Below are 17,457 nucleotides of genomic sequence, written 5' to 3' on the forward strand. Positions count from 1 at the left end.
TTATGTACTCATTGTTCACACAATTATCGACCAACATTTACAACGTTTACCATAATTACCGATCATGTTTCAATTTTAATCGATATGATATCGCGGCATTAGAAACGTGATAATCTTAGTTGATTTCCATCAATCGTCATGCATAGGGCTGGGATTTTGTTGCAAATTCATCTTTTACTCTGATGTCCCACCACATAGGTTCGTAGGAAGAAAATGTGTTTCAATATTGATTAATTCAATGTAATTTTTGTTTTCCATTTTTTTTTTTTTGCATTATTTTGCATATTTTGCTATTTTTAGGGCATTTTAAAGTTATTAGAGCATTTTTCAAAATTTATTTATAAATTCTTAAATATTAGGGTATTTGATTGTGCGTTTCGGCACATGTTCGCTGAAAATTTGCACGTTTAGTATGTAATTTACGAAATTGATAAACTAATAAATACAAGCATATGGAACCTATCTATTTATTTTATCAAAAATAGAACAAAATTAATGTCTTCTTCCTCTTCTGGTTAAAGGCCTTTCAAGACCATCTCATTTCACATCCATTCCTCTATTCTTCTCTATCCATTGCTCTTTCTTTCCCATTCGTTCCTCCTCCTAGCGATTTCACATCTTTTTTAACTAAGTCTTCCCATCTTGTTTTGGGTCTTCCCAGCGATATTTTTCCTGGCGGTTTATGTTCTAACATTGCTCTAATTAGTTCATTTTGGCTCCTCCAAGCGTGGCCTGCCCATTGGACTCTTCGCCTTTTTATCACTTCTGTTATGGTTGGGTTTTGGAATAATATAGCTGTATATAGCTCTGTATTCTTTCTCCTTCTCCATTCACCGCTGATGTTATCCTTAACTGGTCCAAAGATTTTCCTCATTATCTTTCTTTCCATTATTAAAAATTTATTTTCGTTAGATTTTCTTAGCGGCCATGTTTTCGCTCCATATAGTATTACTGAGCGGATCAGTGTAATATACAATTGCTTTTTTAGTTCTATAGATAATACTCGAGATCCTAATGCCTTTGCTAGCCCATAGTAGCATTTGTTGCCTGTCTGTATTTTAGCTGCTACTTTCTTCGCTATATCATTAATTTCTGTTTCTATAGTTCCGAGATATTTAAATTGTTGCACTTTGTTGAAATTATACCTTCTAATGTTCAATGTGTTAGTAGGTGGGTGCAGTTGCCTTCTTCCAACACACATATATGCTGTTTTTCCTTTATTACACTGTAATTCTACTTTCGCTGCGGCTTTCTCTAATTTGAGTAATACATTTTTTAAACTCTCTTGTGATTCTCCTAATATGATTTTAATAATAATATTCTCCGCAGACGCTAGCAACTCTATTGAAGAGTCCTGTAATTTAATGTCTTGATTGTTGACATTAATTTTCCTTATAACTCTTTCTAATACCAGGTTAAATAAGATAGGTGATAGGGCATGCCCTTGTCTTAACCCAGATTTTATCTGTACAGTGTCCGAAATCAAGCCACCAACCTTAATTTTGACTTTTGTTTCCATTACACTAATCTTAATTAGATTTATTAACTTATTGGGGAAATGGAAATCCTTCAGTATATTCATTACACGTTCTCTGCGTAAACAGCCGTAGACTTTTTGGAAGTTAATGCAAAGTACAAAATTAATGTAGTCGAAAGAAATTTTTCAATTTATAAGAGTAATAATAGCAAGTTATGGAATCAATTAAATATAAATAATGTTAAATCAAATCTAAATATTAAACAAATAATTATCTTTTTTGTTATTATTATGTTGAATAAATATAATTAAATATGTGTGGTTACATGATATTTATAATATAATTTTTAAACTATAGTAAATTATTTTTTTTACGAAATTTTATGGTACATTTTTTATGATTCACAAAGCAATTTTTCATTTTTTTTTTTTAGAACGTTAAAATTCTAGCCCTAGTTATGTACCATCGTCACGTGCGAATGGACATAAAAATAAGTAGATTATCTCAAAAGTATAATATTTAATTTTTAACTTTTCAAAATTACTTGTCAACTACTTAGTGTGTATATAAGTATTATTTGATTAATGGTGATAAAAACTTGTACCGTAGGACTGACATTCAACTCTATGCAGTGGATCCTATCACGAATGCATTGGCCGATAGCGATTTGTTAATGAAGTAAGTGTACAAGATTATAATTTTTTTTATCAAAATTTCTGTGTTAAGTGTAGTCGCGATCTCGGAAGCAATTGAACGCGATTAGCACATCCGGGTTACAACCCATGGGCAGCCGTTATAAGAATTCGCGTTTAATTTCAATATCGAAGCGCAACAATTGTTTATAGATATTTGTGTTTGACTCGCGATGCTAACGACTGAATCGTACGTATCAATCACGAAGCGTAGTGTAATCATCGGTTTTATCGGTATCAAAACGTTATCCAACACCGATTCCGTCGCTAAAAACAAAAATGAAATTTACGATGGATCGCTTAAACTTCGGTTCGTAGCTGGAGTATGAACAACAGGGCGCGCCGTAGCGTTCGCGATTCACACTTTTGTACGTTTCAATATTGTTACGTTTTCCGTTTCTGTTAACAGTTTGATGTTGGACCACCAGGACGAGATCAATCGCGCGCTAAAACCGCTGCAGTTTATCGGATTCTCCCGGATGCCGAAAAGCCACGGGGATGTGGTCGTGGAGAACACGATGAGCTTATACACGACGTTCGAGCTGCTGACGGTGATGTTCGGGTTCATCATATTCATGGGCGCCATCACCGGTGTGGCGTGCGTGTGTACGGGACGAAAAAGGTACGTTCGTTCGTTTCCACGATTATCTTAGTAAAGTGCACGCGCGCAACGGCAAGATCGAATACGGAATGATTATGATTGACGAAACACGAGTTGAATGCCATCGAAACGAGAACACGGAAGTTGATCGCGGTCCGTACCGTAACCGTTCGAACACTGTTTTCTATCCGAGTAAGAATCGGTTCGCGAAACCGAGCTCCCGGATTTTGGGGATAGTGTGTGGGCTGTGGCCGCGCGACTCCGAGGGAATCGATGGCCCAGAGATTTCGGCAACAGACAGCCAGAAAGTAATAGGCAGTCGTTTTGCCGCGGCCCGAATGCTACCTTACGTTTATAGTAGTGTTTTTTTATTTTTTTTTTTTTTCCATTAAGTCTTATAGACTTTTGTCGGGGGCACGTTACTTTTCGCTGCGCAGCTTTTCGGTTTCACAACCACACGCAGTACAACACGAGTAATGTTTTTCGCAGGGAGAAGCAGAAAACCGTCACGTCATACGGGAACTTCGGTTTTCACGAGAGGTCTCCGTTCTCGGCGAGCAATGGCAGCCTTGCGCAGCTATCCACCTGCGAGCCCAGATCCTTGCAGAACCCCATGTCGTTCATGGAGGGCTCGCTGCTATACGGCGGGGCCGTGACTAACCCCAAACACCTGAGGAGAGGCCTGCGATGCACACAGTCCAGGACCATCATCCCCGTCGAACCTCCGATCACCCGGATGAGGCCTCAGCAGTGCGGGTCAACCAGGAGCAATGATCCCACGGACCAGTCTCAGAACGAGTGTTGTTCTTGTAGCAGCGCGACCGGCAGCACGGGCACGGCCAGTCTCACCGGGTCGTTCGTCGTAAAGTAAGCGCATTCGCGGTCCAACCGTCCGATTGTTTTTTTAAAACATCTCCTTTTGCACCGATATTTGTTTCGGAAAAATGCCATCCAGATCTGCCAACGGTATATTTTAGTCACCGTGTTCCGGAAAATTTTGTTCATTCAGGTTAAATTTTTTGTACAAACTAAAATCCTAAATGTGGTTTTGTGTACGCGCCTGATAATTTCTATTCGTGTTTTATTTAAATTTAATGTACCGTTTATTTCGTTATTTTTCACTAAAATTCGTCGAAAAATCATTCGAATTGCATCCGTAATTTTGGCACATTCAGTTGGCGCAAATATAGCTTACTTTCTATGACACATTTACGCGCAAACGTTGTCGACTCAGCGCCGATCTAGTCCGGCAAACACTCAAACGTAATACGATGGTTTTCGTTATGTTCCCGCAGGTCCAGCGATAACTTCGAAGACTCGTTGCGTTCGATGGACAGAGTCAACAACAGTGTGAGCTGCCAGGGGCATTCGCAACGAAGTTGCTGCAACGAAGACGATTCGAACCAGACCCAAACGAGTATCGTTAAGGTCTGCAAATGCCCGATGTCGCTGTGATTCATATTCAAATGCTCATTATTTTAATAAAATTAATATTATATTATGTATATATGTATAAAATAAAAATTATTTAATTTGCTTACGAAATAAAGTAATAAAAAAATAAAAATTATAAATCACAAAAATATACGTATATTTTTTTTTGTTTGCTGTAGCCGTTTGACGAACCGTCCGCTCGGACGTTACGAAAGTTACTTATTTCTCGTTTTGCTCGCGATTTGCTTTTCGATTTCTCCGAGTGTCTTGCCTTCGGTTTCCGGCAGACAGTAGTACACGAACACCACACCGACGCTGGTTAGCAACCCATAGAACAAGAAACATCCATGCAAATCCACCGCGTTGATGAGGTTCACCCACGTCTTGGACACGATGAACGCGATTATGTAGAAACTTGCAGCGCACACACCGCCAGCGACTCCTCGTCCCCTGCAAACGATTAAGGGATCGGTTAGCCGTACACGTATGTCCAGGGACCGGAACCGAAATCAACCGGTTCTGGAAAAGGTTAACCTTAATATTTCAGGAACTGTAACCATTAAGGTACCTTTATTTGAAAAAAAAAAAAAATGTAAAATCGTGACCTCAACCGTGATTTTAATTTTGGTTAATTTTGGTTAGTGTTAATATCGTCTAAGTCGATCCAGAAAAATAAAAGTTAATTTTTTTAACGTTATTCTCTTACGTTTTAAATTGCAATTTGCAATACATAAATATGTCTATAAACAAATAGTTAACGTATAGGTATAAACAAATAAATGTACTCGTAATAAATGAACGCTTAGCTCAGAGTATTATTATGTGTGTATTAATGTACGACCGATTTCGAAAAAATAATTCAACATTAGGTGTGTAAAAAGTTAATAAAATCGCGACTCTAAATATAATTTTTTTATTCAACTGGCCACCCATCAGTTTTCAATACAAATAATTTTCAAGGTACAGTCTATTTGAAGAAAAAAAAAAAATAATACAGATGTATGATTGTTATTTACAAATTATACAATAAACTTTTTTTATTATTTAAAAAAAATATATACATCGAATTAGAAACAAACACATAAATCAAACGGAAAAAACCAAAATCGAACATTTGTATTTGATTATTATTATTATTTTATTTTTCGTTTGAAGCTTATTAATATATTACAATAATTATGTTGTCTTTTAAATATTAAGTATAATGAATAATGATATTAATTAAGATTAAATGTATAAATGTTATAGATTCCGAGTGTAGTGAATGAAGATATTCTTTTCTCGCTAAATAATGTCGGTTGGTCAAAACGCTACAGTATACCAATCAGCTCCCGAACAACGTAAAACAAATACATTTTATGCTTTACACATAATATAAAAATTAATTTAAATTTAACTTTTGTAGATTAATTTTATTTTTGAGTTTTAAAATAGATTATTAATTAGAGTAGCTATATTTAAGCACTCGTGGCTTAGTAAACTCCCAAAAAAAATTATAGGAACATCATTGCCTCTAACTGTGTTAACATTTTTTTCTAACGACCGAAAGTAAACCTAACCGAAAATCATTACAAATGCGATTACAAGAATTTCATCGTTTCCCTAATTGGTCTAAAGGAACCACATAAGAATCAATATAACTAAATGAGCCCAAATGTAATTTACCAGGAAAAAAAACAATTTTTTTATAATTATTTTTTAGACGGTCAACAAATCGAAACAGTTTATTCTATAAAAGAAATAAATAATAGTTTATTTATAAAGCATTATACTATCAGCTGATCTTACATTCTCTGACCACATATCGTATATACACATAAAGCAATGCGCATGTTAAGGTTTATTTTGCCCCATATGGACGTAAATGAACGATTATAAAAATAAACGAATAAACTATTATAAACCTAGAAGTGTTTCGGTAACGTCGTACGATACCGGGGTAACGGTGTTAGCGTACCTGGTCGGGAACATTTCGCTGATCAACAGCCATGGCACGGGGGCGATGCCCACGTTCATGGAGAAGTATAGTGAGCAGAAGAGCAGCAGTGGGATGACGGGCAGAGAATACCAGCTAGTGGCGTACGTGTACGCGCCCAGTAGTAGGCAGCACAACGCACAGCTGGTCATGGAGACCAACGACAGGGCTCTTTTGCCAACAACGTGCACCAGGCAAATGCACGTCACGGTGCCGGCGAATTGGGACGCAGCCGACACGACCTGAAACGAATCGTAAGTTAGTGCTGTCCTGATTGTGTCCTGGTTTCATTGATAAGTTATCGGAAAAACCGTGCTACAGGGGCCGCATATCTCTGCCCAAACCTACTTTTAGTTGCGATCAAGTCGAGTTGAAAAAGTAAATCCGCAGCAGAAAAGTCAAGGAGTTTACTTTTTAATCCGCTAACGTCCGGTATCGATTTATAATACTACTAAAATTTGTTTCCACCAATGGTGAATTTTACGGATTCGTTTGTTTTATTCTTAAAAAAATACGCTAATTTTTCATTGACAATACCGCACAATCGTTTTTCCCCCTCTTGAACTGTCGCTGTGTCAATATCATTTGATTTTTTTTTTTTTTTTTTATGATAAGAACAAATCAATGACAGTATGAACGCGAGGGAATATCGAATATTACGGACGATATGGAAAGGGACGGAGGGGTTTGGTTTGGATAGACTTACGGTGAGCAGGTTCGGCGATAGCGGTACTTTCAACCGGGCAAACACTTCGATCATATACGCTCTCAAGGCCGTCAGCGAACCGGCGTGGTAGAAGAAGACGTACGCAATGATCAGCCGCATCGGCACAAGAATGCCGGGACGGAGAAGGTCTTTTAAGCCGTAAACGAATCCGGGTTGGCGTTCGGGTCTCGGGTCGCACTCGCTGTCTGAAAACAAAACCGTTTTCAAGATAAAAAAAAAAAAAAAAAAAAAAAAACGCGCTCTGCCCGCCGAAAAACGTGATCGACTCGGCGCAAGGTTTAACGACCGCTAATGTACGATCATTGTTAAACGTGTCGGGTGTGCGTACACGGGTTCCGATTCCGCGACGGAATCGGATAGAAACCGTTCGCAAACCTGGCACGCCGGTGTATCCGGACGATTTCCTCAGCTCGGCTTCCCACGCGCTTTTGTACTCGTCCCTGGACGCCTCGCAGTACAGCTGTAGCGCGCGGAACTCGTCGCTCACCTCCTCAGCGGAAACCCAGCCCCGGAGCCATCTCAGCGCCGACATGGCCTCGTCCTTCCTGCCTTTGGTCAACAGCCACACGGGCGACTCGGGCACCTGCGCAACCGTACCGGAATCAGAAGCAGTGATACGTTTACGGAACAGAACGTTTTATCCCCCACTCCCCGCTAGCGTGTGCGGGTACGTACGCGGGCATTCGGAATATTTTATAGATTGTCCCGATAGAGCGTAACACTATCCAACGATCGTGGGCGTACGTGATTGTTCGGGTCGATCAAATGGGTTGCTGCCGTATGCATTGCCGGAACACCGAGGGTAGATATCGGTATGCTACGGTCGATTTATAAATTAATTTGCAGGTATTCGTTCGAATTAAATACCTTTCGTCAAATAGTTATCACTCGGTAGTTGCGAATAATAATATGCGTCTGCGGCCGTTCGATAACCTGTCCGTGTAACTCGGTTATCACTCTAAAGCCTTTTACGATCGGCAAACTCGCTACAAATATGCGTTTTTCAAATTCTAGAAAAAATGATTTTGGCGCACAATAAAAGTTAAGCTTGTTTATCCGTTTTGGGACGTGACAAGGATTCAGGTAGTATCGTATTCAGGCCGTGATCACCAGGACCAGTGATTTGGTATTCATTGTAAAATAACAGTCAAAACCGCGGTAAATATTTTAATACAAGCATAACCGGTCGTTACCGTGATTTTGATTATGATTATTTGACTATGTATTTACGAGAACGACCGAATCGTTGTTAACTCGAATAACCCATCTCCGCTTTTGGGCCTACGAATCCGATTTATTTACATATAAATTATAATTTAACGTGCTCAATGCATATCAATTACCGAAAAAAAAAAAAAAAAAACCCGGTGAACTTTATTGTCCACGGTTGTGAATGGATATGTGTACATCACTTTTAGGTCTTGCCTTGACTCCAGTAAAATGTTATAATTAAATTAAACCCGCAGGACTCGGAGGAAGTACAACGTTGAACCACAAAGAAAGACCGGAGAGATATCACGTTCCGTTGAACACGGCCAGCTCCGATTATTATAAATTCCCGGTCAACTGGCATGTAAAATTATGAAATTCGGAACGTCTCCACCCCTTCCCCATACGGTAACCTATGTACTTGTAGTCGCGTTCGCCCGCGTGGGAGTTACAACCAAAAGAAACGTTCAAGCTGCGTTCATCCGATAACTGAGCTTTTTTAATGAGATATCGCTCGACTGTTTGCGCGAAAAATAATATCTACAAAGCGTTTCCATTTGTCGGGGTCGCGATCGCGGTAGCGTCGCGTATCGTTAACTCGCCGAGGATGAATCCGAAACGTGACATCGCGCCAAACAACTCTTATCGTCCGGGGCCAAGCGTATTAAACTGTTTGTACGAATCGCGTGCGATAGAACAATACGCGACGCGGCAGACACGGTTTGTTTGTTTTATTTATTTAGCAATCTTGCGGTCGAGAACTTCACGTCGAACCCGGCAAGTGCGACATGATTTCAACAATCGATCATCGGAACTCGCGTGGTCGGAGAGGGGTGTTTTCGAAGTCGGCTGGTAAACTCGATTCGAGAGAGGAGCGGAACGGGCGGACACGAGCCGTTCTCGAATAACAAAACACTTGGTCCGGGTTGCACTTGATCCGGATATCGTTAAAAGCGTTTCGTATCGGTTGGGGACGATAAAATAGTCCTTAATTAAAAATCGGTTTAAGGTTACGGGTGCTTTGGAGTGTTAATCGGATACGTCAGTACAAGAGATTCAAAATATTTAAGTTTACTGTTGAAAACCTATTCGTAACACCGACGGTTATGCGTTCCGTACGCGAGAACACAATACTATTCGGATCACGCATTTAATTATCCGCCGTAGCTACATATTCCTGAAATACGGTATATATTTAAACCGCAAAACTGTTGCTAGACGTCATTACGATGAATTTATAAGTTAATTCATTCACTTAAATTACAATACCAATTTGGGTAGCAAATATTTATCACTAAGTTGCATTTGAATGAGCAATAATGCATTTTACGGTAGTATAGTGTTGTTTGCGCGGAGGATGGAGAACGGAATTTCGATTTAAATTTTTTAATGTTTTACGGTTCAAAATTACACATCGAACTCGTTGATGCGGTATTCTATTATAATCGGTGTGTATTCTTGAAAATTAACGCCTGTGGTTGTGGTAGAAACCGTAGAAAAAACCAAATGTTCCGGATAGCCCGTTCGTTAAGCGCAGTTAACACACGAGCATAGGCACAACTAAAGGGGGTCTTGGGTGGCTTAGCACCGCTAAATATTTTAATAGCCCTGCCAGATTAAGAATCATGAACCTCAAAATGTTGTGTTTGAGATAAAATTTAATCGTCTATGTTGATAATTTCAGTGTATGAAATACGAGTAAGTGTTAAGTTGTTTTCGGTGTATTATAACTTTTGTTTTACTTAAGAACATTCTAAATTAAAATTTGGTCGTAAAATCGCGCTTTTTAACCTTCTCAAATTTGACATGATTCTAGAGTAATCGAATGGTGACCAGTTTTGCCTGTAATTAAATTAGTAGACAGTTGTGTGGAGGTGTATCCGATCTTGGTTCTCATAGCCCCTTCCAAATGGTAAGTTCCAGTCGCACCCATGGATGTTAGTTTTCTAGTAACCGGTGAAACATTGCTGCACTGGACAACTATTTTGCTAGCATATTGTACTGCTGGAGAAATACAAGCTGCTACTAGTTAAGTACAAACAACTAGTCGTTCAAATACTCGATACTATTTACTATCGCGTCTCATGAAATAACACGTTAGTTCGTGTCAAAATGTTGAAATATTTCGACTTCACTAGTGGACCGGTACGCAAAGAAAACAGTCAACTTATTTACTAGGTAGCAAACTTAATTCAGACGATGCTTTTATACTAGTAAGGTACCTAGCAATTTGCAACGCAATTTTCAGAGGTGTCGTAGTCCATGCGGAAAATTAGTCTAAAGATAGGGGAGGCTTCAGCCCTCTTAACCACCCTTGTATCACAAGGGTGCACAGACGCATACGCACGCACACGTTAGCGCAAACGATGCGTTTACCATGCACAGGGCCGCGAAGGCGACGGCGGGCACCGCGCAGCTGACGAGCATGACCAATCTCCACGGGAGCAAGCAACCGAGCCCGAACTCCAACAGGTGGCCGAGCACGGCGTTGGCGTTGGAGTACGTGGCCAACCGACCACGGAGCTTGGGCTCGGTAATCTCACCGATGTACGCCAGCAAAGGCGCCTCCAGGAACCCGATGCCGACGCCCATAGACGCGGACGCAACGTACAGCATGGCCGCGGACTGCGCCGAGTGCAGCAGGTACCACGAGACCGCGTGCGGCACCGTCACCAGCACCATGGTCCACTTCCTGCCCAGCGGCGCCTGTAAGCAGCCCGACAGCACGCTGCCCACCGGCTGGCACAGCAACAGCACGCTGCCTGCAACGGGGTGAGCACAACAACGGGGTGAGTACAACAGTGGGGTGTGCACACGGCGCTAACGTGGCCGTGTCGTCCGAATCACCCGCCGCCCGGGACCACACGAGCGCGCACGGAGCAGAGGGTGGGTTACCGACGTGAATGGGTTTGCGGGCGAGCGCAATAGTTCCGAGAGCCGAAATGTTTACGCATGAATTTTTAACGGTTTGACGGTTTTTTTTTTTTTTTATAAATGTACGCCTAGAATATTAAAATTCGAAACAATAATGATGTGATAGGTAAATTTTAATTTTATAAAGAGAACGCGAGCAGCGAGTTTTCCACCCCTGGTGTATGGAGTGCGTCGTAAGGGTACGCGATATGGTCACACGAGCAACGTGCGTTAAAAATGTTTTTTAAAAAAAAAAAAATTTAAAAATGTTTCGAATGCAAACGTCAAACCACGGAAACGCGTTAATATCAGTAATATTGGTAACCGTACGGAAGAAGCGACGACACGACCTTCGTTAATACAAGTAAATTAGTACATGTAATTAAATTGATTACATTAAGAGGTTGTTATTATAATAATAATAATAATATTAAAAAAATAAAATAAATTATAATTTTGTCATAAAAATAACAAAAAACAAAAGAAATACATTGTTATTGACTTTATAATAATAATAATATGATTGATGTCGAGTCGAGTCGAGTTCAAAATTCGAGTACTCGAAAAATATTGAGTACTCAACGATTTGAATTGCCAAGTACTCGAAAGTAAAAGTCTAGTATTTAATCGAGAAAAAATTCGTTGTTTCTTATCTGTATAAATTATCGTTATCACGATGATAAAATATCAAATTTTCTATCGGAAATATTTGGACCCCAGTTATTTATAGTCTTAATATTTATTTTTCAATAAAATAGTGAAAAACACCGGAGAACTCCACAAAGTCGAGTAAAGTCAAATACTCGATTTAAGTCGATTAAAATCGAGCAGTTGTATTTAGGTGTACAACATTTTTTTTCGTAGAGTCGATTTCAAGACAACGGGGTATAACGAATGAGATCGCGGTAATCGTTTGGTACGACAGTATTGCGTTTATAACGTTAATCGCCGCCATTGTGTCCGCGACTTTCTGGCAAACGGTTCTTTTCCATCGAATTCGCAAGAGAAACTCGAAAAGACGCTTTTTTTTAACCCCCCCCCCAATTACAACTACATATTATTATTATTATTATTATTATTATTATCTGTTCTCACCACGCACCACTGATGGTTCGTTTTTATTGTGGTTATAAAAATATTAATTTAATGATTACGAACTGAACCATGAAGCCTGGTAATCGTCCAACGACAGGCCCTCTTTCGCGTTGTGAAGCTCGCCGATCACTATTGTAGGAACGGCTATCATCATTCCCAAGTCTAATACCAACAGACTCACGGCGACCGTCGCGAGCACCTGTAACGTAAATCAATTGATTGCAACGCAACACGGTATGTTATCCTCTATCGACGGTTGAGGTACATTGCGGAAACAGCAACCACGGTAACCGCCGGTTTTCAGTGGCAATATTTCAGCGGCGTTTATCGATCGCAAGACTACGCGACTATACCTAATATATATATTATGTGGATCTTGTGCAAAATTGCTCGGTTAGAATATTATAACAGTATATTACGTTGCTCCGAAACGCATGAAATTCCAGTTTAGTTTCGAGTAAACACGTTACGGTTTATACTCGTGTGAGTAATAAATGATCACACGTGCGCGTGTGGGTGTGTGTGGATCAATTCCAGTGACGATGTGAGGGGGACAATGGGGGCAGTTGCTCAGGGCCCCGCGATTCTGAAATATTTTTTAACTGTGCTCAAATTTAACTGAACTTAAAATATTTTATAAATATAAATTATAAGATCCAACATTTAATTGGAATTTAGGGGGAAAAACTTATAGCGAGACAGACTTTGACGTGAACCCGGTCCAAGAACAATACACTCCCATGATGACCGATCGAAGTTTATATTTTATTCGTTCAGTAATAATATTAAATTAGTTAATATTTTAATTAAATATTTATTTAATTTAATTATTAATTAAATATTAATACTAATATACGATTTCGATGTTCGGAGAAAGAGGAGGAGGAGAAGTTATAAAAATGCGTACGTACTAGCCATATTATGGTATTTGTAGAATACCAAACCTTTATATAAACCTTCCAAAAAATTAACATCCGAAGCCCGTAAAGGAGAGATATTTTACCGTAACTATGACGCGCAAAGGAGGATCTTAGAAAACGAAGAAAAAACATAGGCAATGATTCATTTACAAGAGCAAAGCCTATTTGGTTTAACTCGAAATTCTATATACTGTGTATATTCGAATTGAAACTGTTTGCAGGCGAACGGTCGTACCCGGTTGGGAGGCCCGGGGGAAATCGAATGTTCTAGGACATCGATAACTCCGAAATAACATTTGGATTGCCAGCATACCGGGTTTGATCGATCCGGTGCGGTAGCTAAGCGCATAAATTACATTTACAGATATATAAATGAAATCATATTAAATTGTTGTTCAAAATCAAGACTATTATTATCTTATTGAACTGAACGCGGACGTACCATACTGGACTGATTTTTTTTTTTTTGTAGACAAGAGGACCGGACCGAAAAAGACCGGACCATGGTTCTATGCTATAGTGCACACTAACCGTCGAAATTTAACTACCAACAGACGATAACAATAAACGGATAACTGCAATAATGTGAGACCAACCGCTCGTCGTACGTACCTGCGCCAGTATTCGGCGTGTCTTGTGCAGTTCTTTCCTGTTACGGCCGGACCCGATAAGGACTTCGCCGCCCAGCTCTCTGCGAACAAAACAAATGCCAAAGGTCAGTACGCATTTATTATTATTTCATTGACGTGCTATCACGACGCGTGGGCTTTCCGTTCTCTCCTTTTGCGTTTCTATGACCTCGCAAGGTCCCTCAGCGTTCGGTCTACACCGGCCGTTGAAACGATTCGGCCTTGCCAGTCATTTTAAAAAATAACCGTGCATACCATAATGCGCTGATATGGTTTTTGTTTTTTATTATTTGATCGTTTGAATTTAACCGGTTCGACCACTCGATTGTGTGTTATGTATCATAGTGTAATATCATCCTATAATAACTATAGGATACAATGCGATTCGCAAGAACAAGCGATGGATTGTGGCCCCTGTAGAAATTTTTATAGCCCTCTCATTTTATCAAAAATTAATAAATTCTAGTTTTGAATGTTTTTATATTTTTTTCCTAAAATTCATCAAGCTTTAAATATTAGCAGTCTATTGTGTATTGACAATAATTGTAATAATAATATATTGTAATAATTATTATTGCACTAACAAATATAAAACTACTTATTTTTATCACAAATTATGTTTATTTATAGATGAACGTAGTATTAATTTTAGATTTACCTTGTGCGATCGTCGGGCCATGCATTGTCGCGTCGTCCGATGACAATATTATAACGATAATGGATAACAATTTGTATGGCAAAACACAATTAATTTTTGAAAGAAGATGTTTTATTGATTATTTTAAAAAAAAAAATTAGCGTAATTAAATAACTCAAAATTAATTTTTTTTTTTATGAATTGTAAAATACAATGCCAGGTAAAGAATAAGACACCCATAAATTGTTTCTCCTAGGAAATGTTCTCTATCACTTTAATTCGAACTAAAGATAAGGAGTTTTTGGAATACATTTTTCTAGTCCTATAATATAGTCCCCACAGATAATAATACCAAGTCAATAGCATATTGAGCGTTGCGTTTCAAATTAAATGATAATAATTAATGTTAAATGATACGGTATAAAGACCATGAAGATGAATATAAAAATGACCAATGGACGGGCATAACGTGTAAACCCATCTAACGGTACTTTTTAATCAACTAGACGCGTACAAGATAACGTTTTTATTGTTGCTCAAAAGAAGATAACGATTGATCTGATCAAGCATTTATATTGGGTTCATCTGATGGATACAAATCGAGATCGCATCATTACAGTTCGCTGAATGGGAATGTAGACCACGTTGTGGATCCGAAAATGATAAGCGACTAAGGAGCTCAGAACAATCATTATTATTGCAGAAAAAATTCGTATAAGAGACATACGTCAAGTTTTCTGTGATTGAGAGCATGAAGAAATCGAAAAGGTAAGAAGCACGGGATGTATTGAGATTCAAGATTTCAGAATCCCGTTAAAATCCGTACTGCAACAATTTTCCGGCAATGTTGTAGTATTTATTATTACACAGTAATCTATATACATAAAAATGGAGCCAAAAATGTATAACATTTCATCAATTGAGAACGGCTGGGCCGATTTGGCTCGAATTTTTTTTTTTATGTACACAATATACAGAGATAATACACATGAGTGGCTGACAAAAAGAGCAAATTCAGCAGCAAAAAATGTGGACGTCAACGAGTTGAATCTTAAAATACAACATTTGTTACCAGGAGACTTGGTGTCATACAAATCTATTGATACAGTTTTCGATGCTACTGAAGCTGTAAATTATCCAACATATAGTTTTTAAACTCATTGGATTTACCAGTCCACCGCAAAATTTACAACTGAAGGTTGGACATCTGGTTATTTTGGTTCATGATTTGAACCCCCCCTGGTTGTGTAACGGCACGCGATTAGTTATTAAAAAATTAATGGAAAATGTTATCGAAGCCATCATTTCAAATGGCAAATTCTGAGGTGAAAATATATTATTACCACGAATCCCTATTTTACCCACAGATATGCCAATACAATTTAAACGCCTTCAATTTCCAATTAGATTAGCATTTACAATGACTATCAATAAGTCTCAAGGCCAAACGATGTCTGTCTGTGGCTTAGATTTGAGCTCATCATGTTTTTCACACGAACAATTATAATTAATTATAAGTGACGTGCTCTCAAACCATCCAGTTTGTGTTGGCGAAAGATGACAACAAATTTCGTACACTCTGTTGCATTAAGGGATTGATATTGTTTTTTACTTATATTATTATAATTAGCGATATATATCATTTTTAAGAATCAATTTTAATAAATTGTTAAAAAAAAAAATGTTTGATGTTTTTTCATTTTTATATTCCGTCACCGTTCACAGCACTCCATACCTTTTCCACTTATATCCACATCTTTACATACTTATATTAAATTAGTTTTTTTTTTCTGGCAAAATATTCTCTAGAAATAATTTATATGACAAAACAACGTTTGTCGGCTCAGCTAGTTATATATATATATATATATATATATATATATATATTATTGCAATACTTTTACAGGTAGTTTTAATAAGATTATACATTTTGGCCGTTATAGCTTTGTCAATACAAATTATTTAAGCCAATGTTACTATTGAATTACTAAAGTACAGTTTTGTATTCAATTTAATCGTATCAAGCATACGCAACGGTGATCGATCGATTTACATTTTTAAATACTCGAAAAAAAAATTAATTTAACGATGTATTTTTACATAGCAAAGGTGATACAATACTTATATTCCGGAATCTCTAGTTTAATATTCTACGCTTCTCGCTGCCTACCAACGTAAAGCTTTTAAGACCCAAAAATTCTGCTGAATAAACTACGAGTGCAAAATAATAGTATTTTTGCTTTTAGTTTAATTCAATAATGTATTCTATAAGTCGCATATTTTATAACTTTATTCCTTACACGTGCACATACTCGTATAAGGGAGTGGAGAGGTTTGAGTGTGTAAATGCATATTCCAGACTTTATCAGTGTTCGGAGTCGAGTCCGAGTACTCACGATTATATTCGATAAAAAAAATGTTTGTATTTGTAAACACGATTACTCGATTTTACTCGACTTTATTTCGCTATTTTATTGAAAAATAAATGAATCGCTAACTGCAGAAACGGGACAAGTCCATTTTTATCAAATTTGATTTTATTATCATTTTTTGTTAAGTACGCGTAAATACATCGTTTACTGTAGAATAGAGTCAAATCCGCTATCCAAACGCTAAATATAGCGTTTGGAAATTTCACTTTACTGCAGAAAGGGAACATATGTTCGGTTTTTCATCATTCCTGAAAAATTAGGAAAAGTGGACTTGTCCCGTTTCTGCAGTTAGCTATTCAAATGTTAAAACTACGAATAACTCGGAGCCAAATATTTCCGATAACAAATACCAGGAAGGTTGATGGTTATGGTTAACAATAGATTGTCATTGCTTTGATATCTTAACATCACAATAAAATACATCATATACAGATTTAACTTATGGTTTAACCCCCCAGATTTAACCTCATTTTTCAGTTACACGACTTTATTATTTCTCGAGCGCTCGAATTTCGGACTCTACTCGAATCGGAGCAATCGAATCCCGGCTTGATTACTCGAATTGACACCGAAAAACAGTACTCGTCCAACTCTAACGTTTTGAAACGGTCAACATTATATTAACGAATCGCTGTACGCGATGGGCCCGTTGAATAAACCGTGCGAGATTTCAATTACCCTGGGCCCATTGGAATCATCTTCGCCGTCGCCACTG

General features: G+C 38.2%; 2 protein-coding genes across 2 annotated transcripts in view; one reads left to right on the top strand and one right to left on the bottom strand.

The window, feature by feature from the left end:
* Positions 1 to 4,267, top strand: part of LOC112687476 (cadherin-89D) — a 79,645-nt gene extending 75,378 nt beyond the window's left edge. The window contains exons 20-23 of the mRNA XM_025560198.1: positions 2,088 to 2,156; positions 2,580 to 2,792; positions 3,261 to 3,638; positions 4,067 to 4,267. Coding sequence (XP_025415983.1) covers positions 2,088 to 2,156; positions 2,580 to 2,792; positions 3,261 to 3,638; positions 4,067 to 4,226 — 820 coding nt within the window. The 3' untranslated portion in view covers positions 4,227 to 4,267. The remainder of the gene's footprint in view (positions 1 to 2,087; positions 2,157 to 2,579; positions 2,793 to 3,260; positions 3,639 to 4,066) is intronic.
* Positions 4,268 to 4,303: 36 nt separating this feature from the next.
* Positions 4,304 to 17,457, bottom strand: part of LOC112687477 (facilitated trehalose transporter Tret1-like) — a 42,882-nt gene continuing 29,728 nt past the window's right edge. The window contains exons 2-8 of the mRNA XM_025560199.1: positions 13,657 to 13,735; positions 12,188 to 12,323; positions 10,493 to 10,878; positions 7,283 to 7,490; positions 6,887 to 7,092; positions 6,163 to 6,422; positions 4,304 to 4,655 (exon numbers count right to left, since the gene is read on the bottom strand). Coding sequence (XP_025415984.1) covers positions 4,421 to 4,655; positions 6,163 to 6,422; positions 6,887 to 7,092; positions 7,283 to 7,490; positions 10,493 to 10,878; positions 12,188 to 12,323; positions 13,657 to 13,735 — 1,510 coding nt within the window. The 3' untranslated portion in view covers positions 4,304 to 4,420. The remainder of the gene's footprint in view (positions 4,656 to 6,162; positions 6,423 to 6,886; positions 7,093 to 7,282; positions 7,491 to 10,492; positions 10,879 to 12,187; positions 12,324 to 13,656; positions 13,736 to 17,457) is intronic.

Source organism: Sipha flava, unplaced genomic scaffold, assembly GCF_003268045.1.
Source record: "Sipha flava isolate LNK unplaced genomic scaffold, YSA_version1 34_pilon_pilon, whole genome shotgun sequence".
Taxonomy (NCBI): Eukaryota; Metazoa; Arthropoda; class Insecta; order Hemiptera; family Aphididae; genus Sipha; species Sipha flava.